The sequence below is a fragment of the Cydia amplana genome, chromosome 12, assembly GCF_948474715.1.
Source record: "Cydia amplana chromosome 12, ilCydAmpl1.1, whole genome shotgun sequence".
Lineage (NCBI taxonomy): Eukaryota > Metazoa > Arthropoda > Insecta > Lepidoptera > Tortricidae > Cydia > Cydia amplana.
The window spans coordinates 486,759-499,664 of NC_086080.1; the positions used below are offsets into that span (position 1 = coordinate 486,759).

The 12,906-nt window shown below is 36.3% G+C and overlaps 2 protein-coding genes across 3 annotated transcripts in view; one reads left to right on the plus strand and one right to left on the minus strand.

The window, feature by feature from the left end:
- The window catches only part of LOC134652806 (calpain-7-like), a 119,138-nt gene that overhangs the window by 54,975 nt on the left and 51,257 nt on the right, over positions 1-12,906 (plus strand). The gene's annotated exons all lie outside the window — the stretch shown is intronic.
- Positions 5,846-12,906, minus strand: part of LOC134652778 (cationic amino acid transporter 3) — a 32,389-nt gene continuing 25,328 nt past the window's right edge. For both annotated transcript variants that reach the window (XM_063507939.1, XM_063507938.1), the window contains exons 5-11: positions 12,517-12,621; positions 11,719-12,005; positions 10,656-10,893; positions 9,644-9,746; positions 9,227-9,378; positions 8,429-8,580; positions 5,846-5,965 (exon numbers count right to left, since the gene is read on the minus strand). In XM_063507939.1, the coding sequence (XP_063364009.1) occupies positions 5,849-5,965; positions 8,429-8,580; positions 9,227-9,378; positions 9,644-9,746; positions 10,656-10,893; positions 11,719-12,005; positions 12,517-12,621 (1,154 nt within the window). In that variant the 3' untranslated portion in view covers positions 5,846-5,848. The remainder of the gene's footprint in view (positions 5,966-8,428; positions 8,581-9,226; positions 9,379-9,643; positions 9,747-10,655; positions 10,894-11,718; positions 12,006-12,516; positions 12,622-12,906) is intronic.

A 12,906-nucleotide genomic window follows, 5' to 3' on the forward strand; every position in this document is an offset into this window, starting at 1 on the left:
TTTTAATGTACTTAAGTATGTATTTGGTATGTTAGTTTTAGTTTCTTTTTGTAATGTTACGACATGTAATGTATTAAAACGATCCGTTGTATAAACATTATTTTAACAAATTCTAGCGTTTTTGGAAATTATATTTGTTAAAACTATTTATTATGTAGATTGGCCTTTTTCTGAACGGATCTTTATAATATTTCTTCATGGGGAGAGAAATGTATGTCGCGCATTTAAAATAGCTACTTATTATTTTAATTTCGCTTTTAGACGTTGTTTTTATGAGCTAAACTTAGTAATAGATACGTAAATTAAGCTTCATATATCATTGTTAAAATTAAAGTATGACATAAAAATCAAGTTTTGCGAATGAGGGTTATTTTTTTGAGGATATGTATGTATGCAAGTCTAATTCTTTGCCACGACGATTTTAACGTATACGGTGTTGTTAAATTCGTTCCTATTGTGTGAGTTAGTGGTTAGTTTCAATTTAACTACTTATTATGGTTTTGATACGACCTTGCCGATTGTGTTTATTGGCGAGCATCTAACACACGACTTTTACTTCATTTCGCATGCACCAATAAGCGTGAGCGATCTTCAAGGTCGTATTTTAATGATATCTAATCCGTAACAAATTGCTACATCTGAATCGGGTTCATAGGAGGAAAAAAACAGAGTTTGGCGTCAAAATGAATCTGGTAAAAATTGCAAGTTAAATTTATTAAATTTGACGACCGGTCTGGCCTAGTGGGTAGTGACCCTGCCTGCGAAGCCGATGGTCCTGGGTTCGAATCCCGGTAAGGGCATTTATTTGTGTGATAAACACTAATATTTGTTCCGGTGTCATGGGTGTTTTCTATGTATATAAGTATGTATCTATCTATATAAGTATGTTATCGTCGCCTAGTACCCATAGTACAAGCTTTGCTTAGTTTGGGGCTTGGGTGATCTGTGGAAGATGTCCCCCAATATCTATTTTTTTTTTCGACTTGTAATTGTAGGTTTTGTGAGACATATTAAATATAGTTAAAGAAAACGCATGAAGTTATATTTTTTAAACTGGAGCGAGTTGTCACTTTTTTTGCCATACTAATTTGAACCTTATCACCGAGACAGAAAGTTGTTCGTACCAGACTAGAGAAAACGGTCCACTTGAGATAGAAAAACCCGAGCCCTGTGTCTCACTCGCACATGTTGCCAATGTTAAAAAGATACCATAGTGGTAGAAATTATATCAATAAACTACTGAATTTAATTACCTTCTTATACAATTTTAGTGCTTTATTCAGATTACAGTTCTGATATCTTTTAAGTAATTTGTAAATAATTATGATGCCAATATTATTAACTGATTAAACCAAGCGCATACACAGCAAAAAAAACCTAAATTTTAGTATGGTAGAATTTGTAGTAACTTTAAATATTAATTGGTATCCCCAACTTGATAACATTTCTTCAAAACACGTGAATGCGAAATTTCTTAAAAATTGTGAAGAAATGTTGTGTTAAAGGTTGTTGGAGTGAAATAATTGCTAATTGTGGAATATTGTTTCACAAGAAAGCCACAATTATTACATTTTACTATAAAAATACAAGACAACATTGTCAAACTCATTAGGGTGACTATGATGTCGGCACGTTGTGAATCGGTCTCACAGAATTCTTATTATTAACGTAGGTAATGTAAAAGTAAGTTTAACTTAATAGGTATTATGTCTTTATTTCGGCATGTTTAATTTAAGATTTGTTATAGAATAAATTGCCAAAATTTAAAACCAAAGTGCATAACTCCTTAAATATTACAGACTCTCATTTATACATAATATTTTGTTACGGAAAAGGTGTGTCAAATTGTTTATATAATTAATATAATATATGCAATCGATTCTTTATAGATAGGATACATTTCCGTCAATAGAAAAAAGGCACCAACTTTAAAAAAACGTCATATTTGCTAAACAGATCTTCAATGACGCTTACACTTAAAACAAGCAACAACGGTTGCACTCCGGGAGTGCCGATAGAAATGAAAACTCACCTCACTATGTTACCGACGCCCGGTAAAACGATACATACGTTTAGCGGAGGTATTCTATTTATTTATTATATATTATTATCATTCTCAAATAAGATCACACTTTTTCATTGACATGTTTATTTACATACTGCCATGACAACGTCAAATTATTTGAACATAGGTAAAGAGTCTTGAAAAGGAGTCCGCAACATAAATGTCAAATAACATTGAGTTTTTCTTTATTGATTTAAATGCAATTTAAATTATGAGTGGCCACCTTACGGGGCTTCCGGTCACGTGATCGCCTTACGCCCCTTACGGTCACGTGATCGCCGTACGCTGTCTCGAGTTTATCATTTTTTCCTCACCTCAAAAAGTGCCCAGTGCCGCTAAAGAAGTTTTCACTTCAAAAAGCTGAAGTGGACAAAAGGGAAGTCTACCTTTATGAACATACCATGAGTGAGTGCGAAAGAGGCCGACAAATGAAAAAAAACCCTGACTACTTAAAATTTCACTTTATTTACAAAATGACACACCCTACTGATATATTCCATGTTATGTTATCCTAATATCCCACATACAGATGTCTTATGGTCACCCTAATTAGAACGAGATGCAGGGCTCTAGTTTGACTTCTCATGTGGACACACTTTTTGGTCAATGTACTCGATCCAGTTTATTAACTCTAAATCCGTGAGAAAACGTGAGTGATTCCAGTATTACGCAGAATGTGGCTGTGAAACAGCGATATTTATTTTATTTATAATGCTTATGATATAAAACATGCCTTACATGCCTCAAGTCGATCTTAAAGGGCTATTTCTAAAATAATAGTTTTTAAGTTTTATGTGTTATTTACTTTTAAAATGTAGTTAAGATATATATTATGAAGTTAACTCTGGTACAGTAATCTGCGATATAGCCTTATTCTAATCATATGAAGTGTGCATGCTAATAATGTCGCAATTTTCTGCGCAAGATGTTTTGCTAACGACTAATGACTACAACATACTCATGTTAACGTTCTGATCTGTTAAATGTACTTAAATGTATGTACTTACTCAACCTTGGATTTTCTGCGATTCAGTGCTATATCAAGATCATACATTTCAATTAAATTATTTATAGTATAATAATTTTCTGGTCATCTTGATATGACTCTATTAATTTTAATTCGTATTTGTTTTATGTCCCTATATTGACAATAAATATAATATTGCTACAAGATTTTGTAGTTTTACTTACACACCTGTGGTACAGTCACTTTCCATTTTATTTTGCACGTCGAAGCGACCAAAAATGTATAAACAAAATTTAAACATACCTAAACTTAATAACCATAAATAAACATAATTTATTTAAAACTATGTTTGACACGCATATTTTTTATTAAAAAATAATAAAATTATTTATTCAAAAATTATGTATGACACGCTCTAATGGGTTGTTTACTAAAAGTATTGGGTCAGATATTTTAGGCTGCTGTTAAAACCCAGAAATAAATGAAAGCGTTCAATTCAAATAATATTTATTAACTTTCGACTTTATCAAATCACAGTTTGTTAAATTATTCTAGTTAATAATAACACCATCAATATCATCATAATTTTATGATCACATGATTCTTACCATTACTATCACAAAGTTCACAAACACACTTACGATCACAACACATTTGTATAAAATTATACATATACACATTACACTGTTTTATTATTATAAGTATTTAATAAGTATAAAGTCATTTAATGACTATTATTGTCACAGAATAGTTGATCTCCAAAATGAGGAGTAACTAATCTTATAATATAATATAGGGTCAAATATTAATTCATAACAAAAAAACCTACAACTAAATAATAAATAGTGACGTTGCTATTCTATTCGTATGTAACATTATTTAAGTATTAAATTTACTGTATAATATTAATTTATTTTTAATCCGTTACATACCAACATATTTTTTCAGAGCACTTGTAAATACTGACCTACTACCTACAGAAGAATAAATGTGCCACAATTGCTATACAATATTTTTCAGATTTTCGTAGTTAAATACGAAAAAAAATGCTGATGTAGATATAAATGAGAAATCCAGTACATTGAGTGGCAAGATTGTTTTCATTAAATGAACTTTAACGCTATGGATACAGGGATCACAATTCATTATACATTTATTTCGCGAGAGTCTATAATTACCTACCTGTACCTGGTAACTAGAATTAATACCTATATCTGGTTATTAACTTGATTCATTCATATTTTCAAATTTTCTATTTAAAACAGTGTCTATTCTACTTTCCGTAATAAATACTTAATCCTCCCTTGTCAAACACTACTAATAATGCACATGGTAATGGCACCAATGTTGGACACTTTGCAATTATTAGAAAGTAAGATGCTCCGAAGTTATCATAAGGAGTTTTATTTGGCACTTAATAAGTTGATACTATATTGTAGAATAATAATGTAATTAATGTAATAATCTCAACCAATACGATTTATTATTTACCTACTTCAAAATATTACTGTACTCCATAAAGTGCGTGATTTGAACATCGTGCTTACTTTTGTAAAGTTATTTATAATTTTATACAAAAAAACGAAAAATTCAATGATTATCAATTAATTCAATCGGTTATCAATTAATACTTGAAAAAATATATATACCTTGTATTTAAAAATCAATTAATGTTCTTAATTGTAGATTGACTACTGGTGCCGTTAAATATATATACCTTGTATTTAAAAATCAATTAATGTTCATAATTGTAGATTGTCCATTACTGGTGTCGTTACGTTATATTATCCTGCAACTTATTTTTAATCACCCATTAACACACATTATTTACATAACTAAAAATATGTATTTCTTTCCAAACTTGTAGAAACAGGACAGAAAACTATCTTTCTATAGGTACAATCATATCCTAAAAAGTCCACGTGAAAAGGTCCCAAAAGTATATAAGGTCCTAAGTAGTCCCTCGATCAGAACTTGGTGGTCACCTGTTTGTCCTCGGATTTTCCGTTGCTCGTGGGCACCCTAGTCTCGTTCAGAGAACTGTTTCTCACGCCGTACAAGAAATATATTGCGTAACCTGGAAAAGTAATTAAAATGTTCTTACAAAAAGGATTCGGAAACTGATTACTAGTTCGTTCATAAAGTCTCGAAATAATTATAAAGTTAAGGAGGACTTTTGTTTGAAGAAGAGTTGACCCCTATAGTCTGGGTATGCTCTCTTGCGCTTTGTTGTTTTTATTCCTACTTATAATCACAAGACAAGAAAGCGTCCTAAAAATTTCGATACATTTTCGTGAAAAGGGTCATTCCTGATATGTCATTCCCCTGGACATACCTATTCGCAATCTCCCAGGAGAATTCGCTTTAATATTAGCTCTCATTTTTGGTGACTGTGTAACCCGTGCCAAGTTCCATCTACAACCAAAACTGCTTAGCGGAATGTCCTGGCAATTTGCGAATAGGTATAGCCAGGGGAATGAGATTGTTGAGGTACCCAAAAATGGTAACGGAATGATAATAAAACATTTTTTCTGAGCTTACAAAAATTGTCTAAAAATACAAATTAGCACATTCATTGCCACCCAGCCAAACAAGACATCCGTGTCAGGGCTGTCAGGCCACAAAAATTACTTCATATAAAGGTGTAGTATTACCACGATCCCGACTATCGGGTCGTCCGACCTGGGAACGGAATCATAGTACCCGATAGTCGGGTTTTCGGCACTGAATGTGTTAAAAAAAGTGTAGTGTAGAACTTTGAATCGGTCCTCATTGCCGCTCCCTATATCTATTAATTATACTGAAAGTATTAGATCCTACTCGCCTATAACCAGCCACACGATGAACCGCACCCAGGTCTGATAGTCCAACTGCACCATCAGATACACGTTCATACACACGCTCAGGTACGGAACCAGCGGCACGAGGGGCACCTGAAATACAGTACAAGGTTTAGCAATGGTCGTCTTTACTAATATAATATGGGTATTTGACTAGGTACTATTAGTCAAATCAGTTTCTTTTTTCGAACTGTTATTTCGAACTGTTAAAACGATTTTGCTTCTATGGAATTTATATGAAACACTAGCATGTGACGTCACGATCAAATAACCTACTCTTTACAGTTTTATACGGGTTTTAAAATATAAATTGTGTCTAAAAATAACTGCTGTCTACGTTTCTCTATTAATCTTTTGGTGCTTTATTTCATGCATGATGTAAACTAATTTATTTTACAGTCATAGAGAAATAAAGTAAGACAAGAGTGCTCACTCCATACATCAGTTCAGACTATTAATTTCAGTGCCTACATCTAGCATCGAGTAGCGGAACTATCAGTACTGCTACTTGACAATAGATGTAGCTCCTACCGGAAAGTCTTATCTCAACAGCATAAGACTTTCCGGTCGGTGCTACATCTATTGTCAAGTAGCAGTACTGGTAGTTCCGCTACTCGATGCTAGATGCTAATAGTCTTTTTGGTACTAAAACTGATGTATGGAGTGAGCACTCTATGTATTTTTTTCTCTATGATACAGTCTTATTAAAATTATATAAGAATTCCAAAATCTAAAATGCAAGTTTACTTACCCAACTTTAGGTAAGTAAATAGAAATGCCCAAATAGGTAATCCATAGTTCTTTCTAGAAAAGCAGCGGTAGAAAGGCGTTAAGGCTTCGTCATACAGGCGCGTTTTCCGGGCGGCGCGTGAGCGGAGCGCGCCGCTTTACATACAAAACGCTCACGCCCCGCCCCGGAAAACGCGCCTGTGTGACGAAGCCTTTAGAAAAACAAAATTGACATGTAATATTAAAAATATTATAAATAAATGACTAAGGGCCCGATTCGGATTATGAAATAGACATCTATTAGATATCTTTTAGACATCACCAAGATACGATAACGATATGTTTAAGATCTAGCCTGTCAAATTTGACATTTGCGCGATTCTGGAGATACTCTTGAACGATTTCCACAGAATATGATTTAGAGATCCAATTCACATCTAATAGATATCTAACTCTATCTAACGTAAAAGTGACATTGGTTGCCCGAATTGCGCTGCAAACATTGATATAGTATAAAGAACTGGATACCCAATCAGCCGCCAAAAATGGCCCCACAAAAGTGATGTCAAAACAGATCATGCATTACTTTTTCGTTTAGTCTTGATTGAAACGCTCAAATGTGAAGTTGTCAACAATTACGAAATGTGCCGTTAAAATATGTAAAAATAACAATGATAAAACAAGGAAAAAGGATGGAATGTATTTCTTTCGGTTAGTTCTTTGGATAGCATTACATAATTTATGTAATCTGGTGGTAATTTTATGGTTTTGAATAAATTAATTTGTTAGTACCAAAGAAGGGATGTCAAGGAACAAAATTCTATTGAGTCGATGTGAGGTCAATATTTTTTTATATTTTTATATGGAATTCATAAGAAATAATATTATGTTTAAATTGAAGATTTCCAAGAAAACCTATGTGACGTGCAAAGTGGACTGCTATTTAATTATAGCAAGAGATAGGGGTGATGCAGTTTTAAACAAGGCAAAACGGCACTTGTGTGTTTGGCCCATTTCCCTGTTTCCGACATATACACCACCAATAAGGGCTTACATCGACTAACTGTAAATGCTAAACCTGTCGGAACACAGTGACAACCACAGGATTTTTTTTATAAAGTATAGGTAGACTTTATAAAAAAAATCCAATCAGTATCTAAATGTCCCCGTGCACCCGTGCTATGAGTAAATGTAGATCTTAAATACACAGTTATTTAATAAGTAGAATTTATTTCAAGGAAATTAGTATTTAAAGACGTATACTTACGAATTAAAAATTTAATTTGTTTGAATTTGAACCACGAATTAATTTTATTTGAGCTCCCGATTAAATTAAATTTGTTTTATTTATTACTTCAATTTTAATATTTTCCTGTACAGTAATACATATTAAAGTGTACCAAAGTGACTCCATTCGTTCATTATTCTCGTTTGACGTTGTTTGACGTAAATACGTTACGTTTAGTGCCATCGGACTAAATTTTTTAACAGTGTTGGTACTTATGTTTGCAAATTTGACACTTAATGCTTACGACATTAAGCTCTTTTCTGTACGAAACATTAATCTTGACTCAAAATTTACGTAAGCGTTTTTATCATCAATGCAAATGGTGCGAAACGTCATTGGGATCCACATTTCTTGACGTTTTTGTTCTGCTTTGTGTGTCTATTTCTTTTATATTAAGTCAGTGGCTGCAAAAGTGAACTAGTTGATATCTAAACTATAACGTATCTTGAATGGATCTAGTACGTGTCGTCTCTTGTGAATATCTTGAAGTTCGAATACGGCAGTATGACTATGAAGCTATTATGGGAGTAGGTACTTACTTTGAAGCTAAGATGTGCCGTGCCCTGCCTCGGTTGTCTGTACAGAATTATTAGCAGCACTAGAAGGGCCGCTCCTAAAGCTCCGAGCGCCGCGTCCAGCGCGCCGCCGTGCTCGTAGGTTAGGAGACTGCAGGTTATCAGGGCCAGGACGACTGTAACAAAAAAAAGATGTTAACGCCATCTAGCGTTATTTCGTCGCATTACTTGAAACCTCTAAGCACACCACTGTTAGTACTCGAGTTATATTAATACCTACCAGTTAGAGAGAAACTCACTAGATGGCATTTAAATCAATAAAGAAAAACTCAATGACGTCACGTGTCCGTCTTACGGTCAAATTGTCACGAGTTTAACGTTTTTTCCCCACCTCAAAAAGTGCACAGCGCTGCTAAAGAAGTTTTCACTTTAAAAAAAACCGTTTATTGGAATGCAAGTGCTTGGTGTGAAACGAAGTGAAGAAATGAAGACTGCTTTTGAATACAGTGATACTGTGCCATACAAAGATAGTGAACATAACAATAAAGGGGCCAAACAGCGGGCGCAGCATGGTTCCATTTTTATCGCCTGGCACTATGCCCGTCACTTTCGCATATACATACTTGACAGGCATGGTGACAAGCGATAAAAATGCAACCGTGCTACCGCCGCAGGTGGAGATTCTACGAAGTACACCTTCTTATTAAATTTTAATTACACAGTATAATACCTAATGGAAGACTTGGCGATGGAGGCCGAAAAGTTTGTAGGCCTCTTAAGGCCAAGAAGTTTGAAACTGCTTGGTCACGGATGACTACTTACATAGTATAATAATGGAAGACTTGGCGATAGAGGCCGACAAGTTAGTAGGCCTCTTGAGGCCGAGCAGGTTGAAGCTCTGCTTGGCCACGGAGTACGGCGTCTCTGGCACCGGCTTCATGCTAGTGATGGAGAGATCTGGCTCCTGTTCATATCTGGAATAAGTAATTTGTATGTTTTAAAAACTACCTACTACTTTTTATTTGAGAATTTGTTACGATATCGCGGGATTTGGTACGGTGATTCACTGTCAGTCACTCCCTGCTAAACGAAATTTGATTTCTGACAACCATGTCACAGACCACAATAAGAACTGCATGAGTCCATTGGGTTGACCATATAACTAAGATTCTTGATCGCATTTGTTTTAAAGGCTCTTACACCTATTCAGCAAATTACTTTATGATAATGATTAGGTACCTTAGAATGAGGACACTGGTAGCAACGATGGTGTAAGCCAGCAGGGTGCCGATAGACATCATGTCGATTAGCTGGTTGAGGTTGAACAAGGCTGCCATTATCGCTGCAAAAAATAAACGAAAATGAATTCTCATGCAAACGACATACCTCATATACTCGTACAGATTTAGGTTAGCATAGGTACACATAAAAACACCCAATACCAAGCCACTCAGAAATATAGCAAGACGTGGCGTGGCGTCTTGATTTATCCAATTAATGATCGCAAAAGGTCTGACCAGCACCCCATCAATCTTGGCAGAGGAAACCTCGCTCAAAATGGGCCAGTTGGTACTGCCAACTGCCAAATGTCGCTTACCTGGCAGCAACCCGCTAAGGAAAGTAGCAAGAAGTGGCGTTTTAATCCAACCATGGATGGATGTCCAACCAAAGTGCAAAACAACACCCCATCACTACCCATGAGAACATGGCTCAAATTGGCTAATCCACGAAAAAAACATTGCTGATAGCAATCCGCTAAACAATGTCACCAATGTAAAAGGTGTTTTAGCCCACCGTGGATGATTGCTAGAGGCTTGAACAAAACTCCATCGCTGTCCATTGCATACTTATTCTTGGCAGGGAAAACACGCTTCAAAGTGGGCCAGTTCGCAGAAAATGTCGCTTACCTGATAGTAACCCGCTCAGGAATGTAGCAAGAAGGGGTGTCTTGGTCCAACCATGGATAGTCGCTAGAGGTCTGAACAACACCCCGTCGCTGCTCATGGCATACACCATACAGTATTCTTGGCAGGGAAAACACGCTTCAAAGTGGGCCAGTTTGCAGAAAATGTCGCTTACCTGATAGTAACCCGCTCAGGAATGTAGTAAGAAGGGGTGTCTTGGTCCAACCATGGATAGTCGCTAGAGGTCTGAACAACACCCCGTCGCTGCTCATGGCATACACCATACAGTATTCTTGGCAGGGAAAACACGCTTCAAAGTGGGCCAGTTGGCAGAAAATTTCGCTTACCTGATAGTAACCCGCTCAGGAATGTAGCTAGAAGGGGTGTCTTGGTCCAACCATGGATAGTCGCTAGAGGTCTGAACAGCACCCCGTCGCTGCCCATGGCATACAGGACTCTCGGCAGGGGGAACATGGCGCCCAGCAGGCTGGTGCAGAGCGCGAAGATGGCGCCGATAGTCACGATCCATTTGATGACGGGGAGGCCGGCCTGGGTGAATACGTGGGGGAAAGGTGCATCGGCATCCTGAAAACAATTTTGTAACTTTTATAAGTTTAATCTTTATGAGTAAAAGGACGCCAAGTCTTGGAATTAGTTATAAGGATTTCTTTTTTATTTCAACTTAAAGGGTCCCTAAAGACTTGCAAAAAAAGGAGCCATAATCACTGCATAGTATAAAACAAAGTCACTTCCCGCTGTCTGTCTGTCCCTATGTATGCTTAGATCTTTAAAACTACGTAACGGATTTTGATGCGGATTTTAATAGATATAGAGTGATTCAAGAAAAAGGTTTATGTATAATTTGTTAACCCTTGCGAAGCCGGGGCGTGCCGCTAGTAAGTTATAATCCTAAGTCCTTTTACGGTCTTAAAAAAATAGGCAGTCCCAGTTATGACAACTTATAGAATCAAATCACAACTGTCGAGTCATAAAAACGGTTACCTTGAGGAAATAAAAACATCGTTAATGTAGATCATCTCATTTGTCACGGTAGCGATAAAAAAACGTTTATCTCCGAACAAGGTTGTTCATGCTAATGGTAATTAACTACCTTATTGAAATTTCCTTATTAAAATCGCCAATTAACTTTGTATTAATGTTATCATTTCTCACGACACCATAGACTATAGAACTTACGTAAGTTGAAGCCGATGATGCAAAAGACTATTATGCCTTTCTATCACACTTAGCAGTAGAAAAATACGGACTCATTCATCAACTCATCACTTTTAGTTAACCTACCTGTTTGGAACTGCAGATATCACACGTATATGGTTTTTTTTACATTTTAGCTCATCATACAGCGAATGTCTGTACGTACTGTCTCTTGTGTATGTTTAGGTGACTAACCTGCAGGTAATACGGCCACATCATAGTCAACACGGTCGCGATGCTGAAGTATGACACGAAGATCACCACCAGGGACATGACGATCGACAGCGGTATGTCCCTCTTCGGATTTTTCGCTTCCTCCCCAGTGGTGGCTACGCAGTCGAAGCCGACGAAGCCGAAAAAGCATTTGGCAGCGCCAGCCATGACGCCGGCGACGCCCCAGGGCATGAAGCCGCCCGCGCCGGCCTTATCGCGGTACTCCTCGGGGATGTCTTCTAGCTTGATGCGCCAGTTGGCTATGTCGCCTGTGGGAATGGGATGTTGAGTATTTTACGTTTTATAGAACAGCCAAAACCAATCTTATTCATATTCATGTTCATTTAATCCATTGTTCTCATGCTCATCAGTACAATAAGTTAACCTCTAATCGCCCGATGCCTATAAAAAGGTTTTATGTTCTATTGTAGTAAGTATTTAGTTTTTATCATTGTTTTCTTCAGAAGCTAAAATGATTGTGTCTCCAAAGGTCTGCAAGCCGGATCGGTAAGTACTATAAGTACAGCGTATTCGTTGGCTTTGGATTTAGATTCAGATAAATTAATAGTAGGACCTACTTTATAGTCCATTGGATTATGCAGGATGCAAACATTACTTTTTCTAGTCGACACATTTTAATGTCAGCGTAAAAATAAATATGTGCGGAACTCAAATCATTATACAACGGGATTAGGGCTTCTAATGAACCATTGATGTTAGTTTAGTTTGTATGATATAACTTTTATTAAGAAATGAATGAGTATTATAATAGGTACTTACTCTTGACGGACCCAGCGATGACGACAATTATGACAGTCAGCATATTGAGAGCCGTGAACACATTGTTGAGTTTCGTAGACTCTTTCACTCCCACTGCCAGCAGTACTGTAACAAAATACCATAAGTAATTCATAATTAAGTAATTATAGGGTCCAGAAGGACAACACTTGCTTGTGTATGATTGCCATAAAATATTTCTGGAGCAGAATATGTTAAACTATATACGTCACAGACTACAAGAAAGGTAGGCCACAGCGATGTCATTTCGTGATATACAAAACAGTTAGAGAGGAATTTCCTTCCACCCCGACTGTGTAATGAGCAATGTCTACGTTTTTTCAAGATCTGTTCAAAAAGGTGTACAAGTTCCTGAAGAGTTAGCAGCGCATG